This window comes from Xenopus laevis, chromosome 5L (genome assembly GCF_017654675.1).
Source record: "Xenopus laevis strain J_2021 chromosome 5L, Xenopus_laevis_v10.1, whole genome shotgun sequence".
Classification (NCBI taxonomy): domain Eukaryota; kingdom Metazoa; phylum Chordata; class Amphibia; order Anura; family Pipidae; genus Xenopus; species Xenopus laevis.
The window spans coordinates 98545682-98561987 of NC_054379.1; the positions used below are offsets into that span (position 1 = coordinate 98545682).

The following is a 16306-nucleotide window of genomic DNA, read 5'->3' on the forward strand; positions in this document are numbered from 1 at the left end:
AAAGTAATTTTTTGAATACTTCGACCATCGAATAGGATACTATGACTTCGAATTTACTTCGACTTCGTTTTGAAGTAAAAATCGTTTGACTATGTTAGCCTATGGGGACTTTCCAGAGCAATTTTCTAAGTTTTTTTATATTCGAAGGAAAATCGTACGATCATACGATAAAATCGTTCTAACTGTACGTTTCGAAGTACGATCGGAATACGATCGTACGATGAATAAAATCCTCCGACTTTGAATCCGAATGTCGGAGGATTCTATTCGATGGTCGAATTTCGAAGTATTTTCCACTTTGAAATTCGACCCTTGATAAATCTGCCAGTAAGTGCAATATATATCAGTACAACTAATGTTGAAGTCCTCACTTTAGCAGAACTGTGTCCTACAGCCACATTTAGTAAAGTTAATTAGAATCTAGTTGTTCAAATTAGTTTGAACCTTTCTTTTTCTGAAATGGCTAATTAATTTAATTATGCCCTAGTAAAGAATTGCTCGATCTCAAACGTAGCATTGTCTGTTTACAGTCACACACACATATATGTATATACTGTATATATTGAGAAAAAAGTACTGTATGTTCACTTTAATACACTTTATTGAAGCAGTCACATCGATTTAATTTGCCCTTTTTATTTTTTCTGTATTATTATCATAATCCTCTTTTGGTGCTCTGATTTAACTTACATGTTTTTCTGTGAGAGCTTGTTTTATGTGACTTTACACAGTCAATATTAATTTGAGATCAAGCAATCCTTTACTAGGGCATAATTAAATTAATTAGCTATTTCAGAAAAAGAAAAGGTTCAAACAAACTAGATTCTAATTAACTTTACTAAATGGAGCTGTATGACACAGTTCTGCTAAAGTGAGGACTTCAACATTATGGGGGTTATTTACTAAGCTCCCAATGCAAAAATCATGAAAGATTTGTGTTTTTTTTTTATAAAATCGGACTTTTAAAAAAATCATGAATTTTTCAGAATTTATTAAACCCCGAGCATGGAAAAGTCTGAATCTGAAAATCCGGCATCTCAGAACTGTCGATGTTGCATATAAGTCAATGGGAGAAGTCCCAATGATTTTTTGGAGTTTTCGGGTGAAAATTTCTGAGAAAATCTTGAAAACCTGATTTTTTTCCCGCAAAGCAAATTTTTGGGAAAATCTAATAACAAATAAGAGAAAATATGTATATATGTATTAAACATTAAAGGCTAAGTTACATTTTATACAGCATGTTATAGAGACCTATTCTAAGCAACTTCTCATTTGGTCTTTATTGTTAATTTGTATGTTTTTGTATCTCTAGTCTTTCTATTCTGCCTCTTTTCAATATGTTATCTGGTTGTCAGGGGCATCGACCCTGGGGAACAAAACAGATTAACTGTATAGTTTCACTATTATTGTTTATTCTTATTTTGTATCATTTTCTTTGATTTCAAGCACTCTACTATTCACATTGGACTTCAAAACTGCTCCTTAGGTGCAACGATAGTTACCTATTGGCAACTATTGAAGCTGCAAGCTTGATAAAAAAGAGCAAAAAAATAAATAATTTCAAAAAGTTAAAGAATAACATTTAAAAACAACTGAAACGGAATTACTAATACTATATTTGTGCCTATAAGATAGCCAAGGTTCATTTTAAGGCAATCAAACCTTCATTTTACAGTTTCTACAAGTTATCTTTTGGAATTTGCCACCAAACTTGTTGGTTAAGATATTTTTAATATATTTTGACATGATCTACATATTCAGGAATTCAGGTCCATAGTTTGGCTAAGCAAACATGTTCCTTAGAAACATTTCATGCAATTGGGTGCATTTATTAATGCAAAACTAGCAAAGATGAGATGACTCTTTCTGCTCATTGCGTATCTCAGAGAATTGCTAATTACAAGCTTGTATAAACAAATACATTAGCTCTGTAAATAAATGTGCCTGCAAATTCATACACTGGAAAATCAAAACCATTACTATCAGGAAGTATTAAAACCAAACCAATTGTTTGCTTTATTTGTGGTGGTTTTAATACAGTGATGTTCAATTTGTAGTTGAACAGCCATATATCAACCTTTATTTTCCTTTTAATTTAGAGTTTTGCCTTATCCTTATCTTTGAAGATTCTCATTTCTCAAAGTCATTATATACAGTATCTAGTAGAATTAAGTTAAAGGCAATTGGACATTTAGGGGGTTATTTACTGGATCGCACTTTCACACATCTGTGAGTTTCAACCAACACCTAACTTAAATTCAATGGAACCATTGTGATTGGATATCTGTGACTTTACTACCCTCAAGGGTTTAAATATTGGGGAATTGCCTACCACATCAGTTGAAGTGAAGAAGCCACTCGGATGAGTGGTAAAATGTTTTCAAGTAGAAAAAAGCTCTAAATGTCCAGCTGACTTTGACTTAACTCTGCTAGATACCTTATCCTTATTCTTCCTATATTATCTTCATATTTGAATCCTATCATTTTATTACAGCGATTAATAACCCAATAAAATAAAGAATGTTATGGAGAACTTATTTAATAATTATTTATTTCTATCCGGGTAAGTTTTCTTTCTTTTTTTTCAATATGAAATCATGTACATATGGCATGTTCGGTCCATGAAAATAATGTATCTTTAACATTTTGACTTATTAGGGTCAGAGAAGAAATAAAATTGTGAGCAATGGCTATTATCCTTTTTATTGTATTGTCTACATTACTACATGCTAAATTTCATTTGATAACAATTGTCTTATAAACAACTGAAGAAAGAATCTAAAAAATATGGAACCTATTTTCATATGATTTATGGAGAAAAATAAAAAATAGCTTTAAAAATAAGGGAAAGGCAAAACTGCAATGATTCGATTTTCTACACAGCTAAGGAAGACTTTGAAATACAAACATCTTCTGTTGCAAAAAGTATAACAAAACTGAATTACATCATCATCCATTATGATATATGAAACTTCATACTTTTACTATTTTTGCATTTATATAAATTTATAAAGTAGCACTAAATGTCTACATTTTCTAAGTGTAAAACATTTTACATTTATTTACATTTATTTTTTGTTTACTGTTTTATAACTAATTTTGACACAGCCAATTTATTACTATAAATATAAAACTGAATTGTTCAAACAACGTTTTTATCTGAGTTTTCAGAGTTTTTTTGCGCCAAAACAACAAAATTATCGGATATCGGTATGGACATCAGCGCAGACAAAAAATAGGGTCGACCAGAAAAAGAAAAAAGCTTGAAATATAGGGTCGGGCAAACTTCTGAGCTTTCCCCGAAAACTCCTAATTGTTTGGAGTTTTCTGCAAAAACTAAGTTTTTATTTGAGTTTTCAGAGTTTTTTGCGGCAAAACCCCAAAATCATCAGATATTGGTATGGACATCAGTGCAGACACTGGGACCTTCCCCATTGACTTATACAGGACCTCGAGAGCTTTTAGATGCCGGGGTTTCGGATTCAGAGTTTTTAGACCATCAGACTTTAATAAATCTTGAAAAAAATTTCTTTCTTTTTTGGTTCGGATATTTGGAGCTTGATAAATAATCCCCTAAGTGTGTGCATTTATATTTATATATCATTTACTGTATTTTGTCATTTTTATCTTGCTATAAAAATATGAATAAAAGCTAATGTTAGAGAAAGAAACACATGGCGGGTTTATTCAAACAGTGCCTGATCCTGCGCAAAATAAATAGATGAGGAACTATGTTGGCACAGACATAAACACAAAGGATGTTTATGCTGCTATTAAAATAACACATTTGCCCCAAAATGACTTATTCACTAAATTTATAAACCTAAACTACTAAGAATAATACTAGATTATGAAAAGGATCAGTGGGGATTCAAATGTCAGTTTGTAACAGGGGTGTGCACATGCCTTGGTGTGTGTGTATATATATATATATATATATATATATATATATATATATATATATATATATATATATATATATAGATAGATATATATATATATATATTTATATATATATATATAGATATATATATATATATTTAGAACGTCTGTGTTCTGAACTCAGTAAAGTCATAGCTGAATATCAGTTCATGCTTGCAACAAAAAGGGCTAAGTAGATGTTAGTTATCATGGAAAAACAAATATGAGAGCAAAACATGCAATGTTGACAAGACAATGCATATAGCTGGGGATCAAACATGGATATTAGTGTTTAAGCTTTAGTATACATATTGGAGCATCAAAAGATGGAAATTGGTGTTTGAAGTTCAATGGAAAGCAACTGACATTCATCAAATAAACAAAAAGTTATATCTAAATAATATTTGTAATTCTCTTCACAATTCACAATACTATAATTATGAATTTATACTAATTTCAGAATTACAAAGAATGGACTTTCTGCATGATTTCAGACCCAACTTAACAAGATCATTTTTTTGTTCTATTATCTATTTAGGTGGAGCAAGTTGTCCTTTATTTCAATCAATCTTTTTAAAAAAGTAACCATAACTATGTTCCTATATCATAACTGCAGGTAACAAAGCAGCATGATGTCAGTGGCATGATCAGCTTTTTATTCTTAACTGTGTACATTTTCCCAAATCAGTGATTATTCAGTTTGAGACACGATTCAATTAACATTCTAAATTGATGCAGGTTGGGTCAAGGTACAAATCTATTGGTGGAAACTGAAAAAAGACCAAACTGATATGAGTATGAATCAGTGTCAATCAGTGTCTGTTCTTTCCTGGAAAGAAGTATTCAGCATCTATGAGGTTAGTTATAAAATGGTTCAAGATGATCATTGTCATTGGTCTAGAGTAAATAGGTCTTACATTCATTTGTAAAAGTATTAAAAATTCATAGGGGCAGAAATTCTAATTTTGGTGGACTTGATCCATTGATCCATCCAATTCAATAAATATCGATAAAAATCCATATTTATCATTGCCAGAATATTCAGGAAGTATAATCTCTAATCTCAAATCAGACACAAGAATAACTGGAATGGGATGTTGAATAGACTCTATTTGGTAAACTTAAAAAATTCTCAAATGAACTTGATTAAAATAAGTATTGATTGAATTCATATTCCTGGGTGATCCGTTCAGGGTTTAAAAATTGTTTAAACACCTTAGGCTTAGTTCTACTCTATTTGTAATACATGCATGTTAAATTTGATATATTTTACCTGTTACTGCATGTACTTAGAGCTAAAATTTTGTGAGCATATTATACATTTTCTCAATATACTTGTGCATCCTATTGCTCTTAACTAGTGGCCACATATTTTAGAGGCAAAATGAAAAATAATTTGTGCTAGATGGACATCTATCCATGCAGTAAAGTTGTAGATTAAAATACAAATATAGATAATTTTATAATACAAAAAAATAACATTTAGGGCCAGATTTATCAAGGGTTGAATTGAAAATTTGAATTTTGAGCTAATTTTAGTGTACTTCGACTAGGGAATAGTCCAAATTCTATTAGAATTTGAAAAAAATGTGAAAATTTGAATATCAAAATATTAATAATGTACAGTCTCTTTAAAAATGTGACTTTGACTATTCGCCATCTAAAACCTGCCAAATTGCTGTTTTATCCTATGGGGGACCTCCTAGAACCTATTTGGAGTCATTTGGTGGAAATTTTTTTTTTTTTTTAAATAGTTCTAATCAAATTTGATCGAATACGATACATTTTCGATTCAAACGATCAAATATAGCCTATTCACTCAACGTTAAATTTTTTTTTAAAATAAATTTCAGTTGGTCCTTTTTTATTCGAATTTCAAATTTATGGGAGTTTAAAGAAACTCCCATCACCTCGTAATTCGACCCTTTGACAAAACTGCCCCTTAGTAATTAGAGTATTTGTATTGTCGATTTTTAAAACAACAAGGTGTACCACTGTACATAATGTAACTATGATCTACAGTTGTTTTTAATACCTACTAGCATAAACAAAGTAAACATTAGAGACTACACAGAAGAATATTGTACCCCTTCCCTGTGAAGGACAGAGTGTTGGCCCAGAATACTGCAAATATATGGACATAACAGGAAATGGCCGGGGCATAGCTTATGGAGTTCAATTATTTCTGATAACAGCCTACCCGTTCCTATGCCCATGCACAGATTTCAATGCCATCTCCACTTCTAAAATACCATTTTTAATTCAGAGGCAAATATATATTCTATTGTTTACATTTGAAATAATGCAAAGAGCAAAAAGAAAAACCCCTAGAACATGAATGTTAAACCAGAGCTAGGGGGGCAGGATAACAAGCAGTATTAAATGGTCTTTAGAGTTACAATGACCACCTTAATCTTGCATTTTCAAGCTCTATCTTAAGTTTGATAAATATAGCATCAGACAAAACCATTCAGCTAGGTACTTATTTTTAAGTCTTATAAAATATACCAGCACTATTAAAGGTATGTAAGAAAAAGGGGGTATATACTGTACATAGATAGTATATTATCAAAGTGCTGCCTAGGAATCCCACACTCCCTTTTAATCTAAATCAAAGCTAAAGTAGAATGAACACTGTGTGTGTGTGTGTGTGTGTGTGTGTGTGTGTGTGTGTGTGTGTATATATATATATATATATATATATATATATACATATATATATACACACACATACACACATATGGGCATATTTATCAAGGGTCAAATTTCTAAATGAAAAAACTTCGAAATTGCAAATCAAAAAGACCAACCGAAATTAAGTTGAAGTTATTTTTTGGTTGAATAGGTCAGTTTTCAATCGAATAAGTCCGTATTTGGCTGAATTTGAATCGTACGAATCGAAGGAATATCGCATTCAATAGAAATTCCATTCAAAGTTTTTCCCCAAAAAAATTAAATTTTTCAAAGTCCACCAATTGAATCCAAATGGGTTCTAGGAGGTCCCCCATAGGCTAAAACAGCAATTTGGCAGATTTTAGATGATGAATGGTCGAAGACGAATTTTTAAAGAGATAGTACATGATAAATTCCACTGTTCGAATTTTCAAATTTTCTTCAAATTCAAATCAAATATGGACTATTCCCAAGTCGAAGTACACAAAAAATAGAATGAAATTCGAATTATTTGAATTCGAAAATTCACCTCGACCTTTGGGGGCTATCCTCTTAAATACACTTTCCTCAATGACACTTTCTACTGTGGCTGCCCTCTAGGTTGGTAAATACTGAATGCTAAGCAGCAAACAAGTCCACTTTATAGATCTTTTGCGTATTATGGTCTTGTTTAGCTGGGTCTGAAACAAGTATTACTCTCATGACTATAATTTTGCATAAATAAATGGCTCATACCAAATAAAAATTATAGTAAAGTACATAATGCAACATTAATAAGATTAAACTGCACTAACACCATGCATTATTTTAAAATAGCTGCAAATTATCCATATACAAAACCACAAGCATTCAGCTTAGCATTTTTTAGCATAGTAAAACACCTGATTTGCAGCAATACAAAATCTAACCAAATGTCTACAAACTTATCCTTATTATATGTCATATTGCATCCTTCTTCCTATTATTATATCATTAATGATATAAGAAGTCACATGAGAGTCCCCTGGCGCTATTAAAAAAATTAGGATTTTAATACTATAGCTCAGAAGTACTAATGGAAAGAACATGAACTCATGAATTATATAAGGAATTGCATACACTCACTTAATAAAAATAATATTAGAAGCCTACATTAAGACACAACTTGTGAAAGTTGGTTGTTTCATTTGAGGTCATGAAGCACCAACATAGCTTTTAAAATCTTCTATGATTTTCATTAGAGTGTATATTACCATTATAATACATATGTGGTAATTTTGGAAAGCCAAACAAAATACAAAGAAAATTCAGTAAACTGAATTTGTCTTTGATATTAGGTTACCTATTAACCATTTAAAGTTAGGTATTCTGCATATATCTGGTCTTAAGCTTTTTTGGATCAAAATATTTTGAGGTGGGTTCTTACATTTCTAACCTACTAATCTACTAACTGTAGTTGAACTACAAAGCCCCCTTTTCAATGCTGTGTTGTCAAAGGAATTTGGTAGTTGCAGTTCACAAATAAATACTTGACTACATGTTAGATACCCCTGCCTTAAATATGCAAAACGTTTGCAGCATCATTAGTGGTGCTGCAAAATGCTTGGGATATTAGCTTGTTAGCTTATCTTGCAAAATTAAAATCTCCTCTCTCATTTTTTGTAGTCCAGTAGTTTTATACATCCCCTTGGATAATGGTAAATTATTATTATTATTATTATTATATTTCTGACATAGTATATTAGTGATTTAGACAGAATTACAATATAAGTAACAGATATACTTTATTTTATAATATATTTTATAATATATTTGATAGGTTGCATGCAACTGATACTAGAATCATAAAAAATAGGGACATGCCTTCTAACACAGCATTTTGAGTCTTACAAAGTATTAATGCATCATTGGTCTTGAAAAATGATGTGTTATTTGGTTATGGAGCGGATGTCTTTAGTTAGTATAAAATTTAATTTTATATTAGTGAGTTATATGAAGAAAACACCCTAAACTAAATCTATTAAATATACTGATAACAATTGTTTTGATCTGCTGATATAACCGATTTTACTTTTTTTTATGAATGCCTTACCTTATTTGCTAATACATTTATCTACATAAATATGCTACTAGCTTTTGAAAATATTTTGAAGACTAATAAGACAAAAAGATTTGTCTTGACAGTGTGGACAAGTAAGAGACAAGGTGATCACATCTGCTGTTTAAAATAAACATGTATGCTCAGATGAAATTCATAATGAAAGCTTTATTTAGCACTTAAGGCATGCATTGTCATTTTAAAGAGACCACAGCATGGATGGGTTAGTCGGCGAAATTTGCGATGAGTGTTCTCAGTCTAATTTGCAGCTACTTTATTTATGGAACTGCAACTGGTGGGAAAAATGATTTAAAAAAAAGTATCAGTTTTGCAAAAAAAAAACCTGACAAATATGCAGAAGGTTTATGGGAGCATGCAGTGCTTTTGCTAGAATTAATAACAGTAAGTAGAAAATGTAACTAGTGAATTACCAGTTTGTGCCATAAATTTAGCAGCATCAGCTTGTTCCTGGGGGATCTTTTTCTCATGAACAGATCTTGGTCGCTGACTTTTAATAGTATGATCTCCCATCATTCCAAATTCTAAAGACAGAATAAAGGTTTATGAGAGCTTGTGTGTAGACATTTTTTCAAAAAGTTACAGCACGTATGTCACATGCAATATGGACCTAAACAGTCTTCAGTGAAATGCTTGGTACAATTTATATTTGAATTTTCTCAACTGCTCAATGAGCAATAACAAAGACTTGTCTTTAAAAAAAAAAAAAAAACAACATTCATCTGAGCAAATTTTACATAAAAATTGTTAACACAAAAATAAACATGATGTTTAACATCTCAAGACTGGGGCCATGTGTACTGGGTGAAGAGATACAGCCAATTATTTGCATAATTTTTCTAATCAGTGCTATTCAATCGAGGGATAAGAAGTCACATGTGGTCTGCAAAATATGTAAATGTGAGAGGAGCATTCCAAAATTTTACACTAAAGCAAAGAGATAAAAATTCTAAATAAAACTGCAAAAAGAATCAGTTGTTTCACTCCTTTTTAACAAATATGACACCAGTAAATACTGTACATTATGATGAAAAATATAAACATGTTGACTAGGTTTTTTTTCTTTATAATAAGGTTGTTTAGTACAGCATTTATAAAGTGCTTTAAAATCCAATATTTCACAACTAATATTTTCTTCTATTTTTTTAACTATGCAGATAAGTATAAAAATATATTTTTTTTTGTGTAGATATTTTAATCCACTGCATGAGTGGGAATTAACATATTGCTTTCCCATATTTCCTTGCTGTATATTTAACATAAAAAAATGATGTCCTGGAATTATAGATGCCATGGAGAATGCTTTAATGGAGGCAAATATACAGGTAAATACAGGATACAAAGACTGTCAACTTTCTGCACCATACCCATATTTTAAAATGTTAGGGAAAACATTACTTATAAAGATTTAATCTGTTTTTGTTTTCAAATTTAATTTATGAAGTAAAATAACTGCGAGCATAACACAGGAGTGTTGTGTGTCAACAAAAAAAATGAAGAGAAGCAAGTGGTTTGCAACGGGAGGAAGTGACAATCTCGAGAGGAAGTGACAATCTCGGAGCGTAAATATTTCATGCATTAGAGGCAAAATAATCACTTAGAAAAGTGTATCATTTATACAATTTTGTGGCATTGTGATTGACAGATACTGATATACAGAGCAGAGTTTATGCATTAGCATTTTGGGAAGATATCACAGCAGTGTTAATTATTGGTTTGTGCGTGTTAATAGAACATTAGATTAGAAAATAATTGACTGTTTTATGCAAAAATGCTCTTGTTATCAAAGCAAAAAAATTGTACCAATAAAATGTTGTTTTCTGGCTAATTTATATAAACAAAATAAAAATAAATTTGTTTATGACAGAAGTAAGCTTTCAGGGTGTTACATTTTTACTGCATTTACTGAGTGTGATCTGCAGTGCCCTGTGTTTTTAGGAAATTAATTATAACAATAATATTGTTGTATTCAATCCTAATTTTAGATTAACTGCTTAAAATGTATAATAAATATATAATAATTCAGGATATATTTTAGAGAAATGGGCCTCTAGCCCAATGTTAAAATTATACTTCATGGAGAAAATGCTATCAATGATAAATATTCAAGTAACGCAAACAAAAACATTTTGTAAATATTCTTATTCCTACCTCTTGCCTCTAAAGGTAAAAAATGTTTTTCCAGCTTAATGCAGCTGTAAAATATTGCTTCTGCCATTGCTGTTTCTATATCTACATGTGGTGCTAAAAAAATAACAATTACATAATCTCTGTCTATATCTTCATGTGGTGCTAAAAAAATAACAATTACAAATAAACAATAAAAATTGTTTTTATCAATGCATTTTTTTTAAAAATAATATCTACATTTTTATGTGTCATTCTATCTTGTCCACTTGGGTCTTAAACTTCAGTTAATATATGATTTCTACAAAGGCAAAATTATGATTTTTGTCTCGTTTCCGTTTGTTTTTTGTTTTTATAAGGTGTTCCAACATCTTCAGCTATATAAGCTTGATATTTACAATTATGCTCATGGCACATGGGATATATATTCTGCTCGCATTTTTAAACCGAAGAGATACCCAAACCTTAAGTCATGTGTCATTAGTTTATTGGAAACTGCCTATCACCAGCAATGTTTTAGCAGAAAATACATGTCCAATAATAATAGCAATGATAGGTTCCTCAGGGCAGGATTTGGGTCCTTCTTTGCCATGATTATGCCTTTGAGCCGTATACCTAAATCACTACTTATACAGATGGCGAGATTAATTTACTGATGGTTATAGTTGCAGTAACTAATTTGCATAAATGTTCTACTGATTTCCATCCGCCACTTGCTTGTTGATGTGAAGGCCAACCTTTCAATTAAATAATCTAAGAGAAAACGTAAAATCCCTGTGGCACTACTACTATTATTAAACTCAATATATATATATATATATATATATATATGTATATTTATGTGAACAATAGTGTTTTGGTATGCTAATGGAAAGGTTCAATGCATTAAATGAGTTTAGATGACTTTAGATAAGTTTCTTCAGTTTATCCCGAATCATGACACATTTAACACACAAATCCAAGTGGCTTCTTACATACCGAAAATTTGCTTTGCGTGAACAAATCAGATTTTCACGTTTTTTTTCCCGGGAATTTTCACCTGAAAACTTTGGGGTATTGCATGAAACCCAGCGCACATCAAAAATCATTGGGACTTCTCCCATTGACTTATATGCAACCCTGACAGGTCTGAGATGCCGGATTTTCAGATTCAGACTTTTCCATCCTCAGGTTTTAATAAATTCCGAAAAATTTGTGATTTTTCAAAAGTCTGATTTTAGAAAAAAAAAAATTTTTTTGTGATTTTTGCATTTTGGAGTTTAGTAAATAACCCTCTAAATCTCTAAAAATTTGATTTTTTTTAAAAAAATCGAGTTTTCTCCTTTAAAAACTCAACCAGAAAAAAAATCAAGGTTTAATAAACTGGCCCCTTAAACGACAGCCTTACTTTTATAAATGCATCAAAAGGTGACATTAAAGCTGTGTAATTACAGCTCTTTAAAAGGCTGAATTCCCATAACTACCCATAAAAATATGAAAACATCCCATCACCTGTACAATGCTGTGTAATCCTCTTGGAACTTATTTACAATTGTATAAAGCAAAGCTCTAATGAACAACATCTCTGCAATCTGCAGAGGCGTAAACTTGCAGAACACATAAACAGTGCAACCACTTTAATTCAAGCCAAAGCTATCAATACATTTAGAATATATATATATATATATATATATATATATATATATATATATATATATATATATATATATATATATATATATATATATGTATATATATATATATATATATATATATATATATATATATATATATATATATATATATATATATATATATATATACACATTCAAAGTCCTAACGCACACTATCCATGAGAGACTCCAATGATTAGTCACATACCTGGGTGCTACGCTGAAAATAGCTGCATTATCCAATTTCCACTGACAAAAGGTGCACACCAGGATTTTTCAGTTTAAAACTCCATATTTATTAAATAGATTTAAAACAGGAACCGGCCAACGTTTCGGTCTTTTTCTAAGACCTTTATCAAGACCCTTGATAAAGGTCTTAGAAAAAGACCGAAACATTGGCCGGTTCCTGTTTTAAATCTATTTAATAAATATGGAGTTTTAAACTGAAAAATCCTGGTGTGCACCTTTTGTCAGTGGAAATTATATATATATATATATATATATATATAGATGCTGAAAGCCACTAATGTTTTGTATCATGCTGCTTATAAGATATTTTTCAGCATTGTATGGTAGGATAGTCAGTAGTGATGGGCGAAAAATTTCACCATTGTCGAATTTACGACGAATTTGGCAGTTTCGCCACAGACTAATTTGTTCACAAAAACGCTGCAAATATTCACCATGAGGCTCATTTCACTGTGCAAAAATAATGACGCGAGTCAAAAATAGCGTGGGACAACATTTTTTTTACATGCATCAAAATCAAAGCATGTGGCAAACTACACTGTAGTTTAGCTAATTTTTCGCCATTTTTCTAATTTCTCCAGAAATTCACAAATTATTCAGCGAAGCGAAACACAGCAGATTCTCCCATCACTAATAGTCAGTCTAAGCAGTGGTGTAACTAGATGTTATTGGGCCCCACAGCAAATACATTTTAGGGCCTCCAACATATACAGAGGCTGTCCTGTTTCAACAATATATATTGAAATATTAACTAGGGCCTCATGGAGCCCCCTATATATCCTGGGCCCCCCTGCAGCCACAGGGTCTGTTTCCTCTGAGCCTAAGCATGTTACAAGAGAAGTTTATATACAAATCTGTTGCAGTTCTTTAAAAGTAATTAATACTGACATTGGGGCAGATTTACTAAGGGTCGAATTTCGAAGTTAAAAAAACTTTGAAATTTGACCCTCAAATTGAAATCAAATTTCACCAAATTTAGTGTTCGAATGATCAAATAGAAATCGTTTGATTGAACGATTAAATCGTTTGATTGAACGATTAAATCGTTTGAATTGAACGATTCAAACGATTTTTAGCGATCAACCGAAGAATTTTTATTCGACCAAACAAAACTTAGGCTAACTACTGCACTTCAGTAGCTTTAATTTGGCAAAGTATGAAGTCAACGTTTTTTTAAAGAGACAGTACTACGATTATCGAATAGTTGAATATTCGAACGATTTTTACTTCAAAGTGTTTGAATCAAAGTCGAATGGTCGAGAATATAGCCTATTCGATGGATGAAGTACCCAAAAATTTACTTTGAAATTCGAACTTAATTAGCTTCGAAAATTCACTCGAGCTTAGTAAATCTGCCCCATTGTGTTAGCCAGTGTTAACCTTTTTGCATTTTACATACCATTTCCATCAAATGTTCTCCTGCAGGCATTTATAGTAAGAGTAGGCCAAATACTTTTAACAACTCAATTCAAGGCTTCCTCAAATATTAGCGTGAAATGCATTTTAGCACCAAGGTATGCCTTACTAGCATTTCAAAATGATTTTTTAATGAACCATAAATTACTTACAGACATCTATTGCTTGCTTCATGAACTATTATGGGAGGATGTGTAATGCTTTATTGATAGTGATAGTACTTCTTTTAGACAAATAATTCCCATATGATTTGTGGGTGTATTTCTTTAATTTTCTGATAGATCAAAAAGTGTTTGCTTTAGGTAATGTATGAGATGAAAAAAAATACTTGAAAGCCTCATTCTATGATCCAAGCATTAAGTTAAACTTCAGCTGATGCACTTGCAGGGCACTAAGTACTTAGCTTCAACTTTGACTTGGTAGACATTGCAACTGGCTGTACCTGTACCACTACTCTGCCATGGAATATATTAAGGACAGAATATCACCAATACATTCAGTCATACTATTTCCATTTGCCTGTATTAATATCATAGTAAAGGGGAAGGTTTACAGATGTAAAGTGTCCAGTGTCACTTGTTTTTGCTAAGAAATATTTTCTTAAACTTGGTTATTTTTTCTACCATTTTGAAGTTAATATAACTTTTCTGTTGTATCCACTCCTGCCCCAAACTGTCCTACATTGCAGTAAGCAACATCCCATGCTCATCATCACCAGCTTGCAAATCTCCAGGACAGAGTGCAACGTACAAAAACATTATTTTGTAAATATTCCCTCACATCTACAAACAAATAGGGGGAACACTTTTAGTGACACATGGCTGCATTGTGGACTGAATTTTTATTAGTAAAGGACTTATTTTAGCTTACAACAGCACTCAATTTCCCTAAGTCAAGACTGCCCAAAAGATGTCCAGAGCTGATGGAGGTTGCTGGAAATTGTAGTTTAAAATATATAACAACTTAAATTCTGATTTATATGCTGACCCTACAGTATTCCTGAATAGCTGTGAATGATTTTTTTTTATATATACAAGAAAAGCAAATAATGATGTCTATATTGTCCCCTTAATACAAACATTAAGGGGGTTATTTTCTCTCCGAAAAAATCCAGAAAAATTGGTGATTTTTTATATAAAACCAGACTTTAAAAAAAAAAATCACGAATCTTTCAGAATTTATTAAACCCTGAAGATGGAAAAGTCAGAATCTGAAAATCTGGCACCTGTTTAGGTTGCATATAAGTCAATGTGAGAAGTCCGAATGATTTTTTAATGTACGCTGGGTTTCATGCAATACCCCGAAGTTTTCGGGTGAAAATTACAAAAAAAAATCAGGAAATTCGTGAAAATAAAGCGCTGGCAACCTTTTCATAGCCTATATTAATTAGACAACTTAAACAGCTTCAGTTAAACAGCTTCAGTTATAGTGTTTGTAATATATAACTGCTGTTCACATTAAGGGGATTATTTACTAAAATCTGAATTCACCTCATATTTTATTAAAAAAAAAACACAACTCCTATGCTTTTAACCCAAATTAATCAGTTTGTGGCAAAATGATAAATTTGAGCAAAAGCACAAATTGCTCCAAATAACTTTTTTCTTTCTGCCTGAAAACCCGGGAAAAGTCAAATTTTCAAGCTAAACCCAGCACAGACCACGAAAATGAAATCAAGATAGGTGCCTCTCCCATTGACTAATACAGAACCGAATTTGGCAAATTTTCTGGGTTTTTGCAGCACCGGGGTATAAAAATCTCAAAAAAGTTTTTTTGACATGATTCTGGGTTTTTGCAGCACCGGGGGTATAATAAATCTCAAAAAAGTTTTTTTGACATGAAAAAGGCTGACCAGATAAATTCAAGGTTTACTAAATACCCCCCTTAATGTTTGATTTACAGGATCTCCCCTTTAAATGACATCACATCAGTGCTTCAAAATGATTAAAGCATATGTTTCTAGGTTTGATGAAAATGTGTAAATTAGTTGCCCTTGTGTAATAATATAAATTAAAAAAACTGCATCAAATAATAAAAAAATAATGTTCTACTCTGACTGCTACTAAAAAGTGGATAAAGGATATTTTGTAAATATGCTCTTTGGTGAAAGCAAGCAACTCTAAACTCTTGATACAGTCACTATCACAGTGACTGAGCAAAAGGTGGCACAAAA

At 31.4% G+C, this 16306-nt stretch overlaps 1 protein-coding gene across 5 annotated transcripts in view; it reads right to left on the reverse strand.

The window, feature by feature from the left end:
* The window catches only part of LOC108716926 (adhesion G protein-coupled receptor B3), a 490100-nt gene that overhangs the window by 297604 nt on the left and 176190 nt on the right, over positions 1-16306 (reverse strand). For 4 of the 5 annotated variants that reach the window (XM_041563155.1, XM_041563156.1, XM_041563153.1 and 1 more), the window contains exon 3: positions 9103-9213. The exons of the other annotated variant lie outside the window; for it this stretch is intronic. In XM_041563155.1, coding sequence (XP_041419089.1) covers positions 9103-9213 — 111 coding nt within the window. The remainder of the gene's footprint in view (positions 1-9102; positions 9214-16306) is intronic. 5 annotated transcript variants of the gene reach the window in all.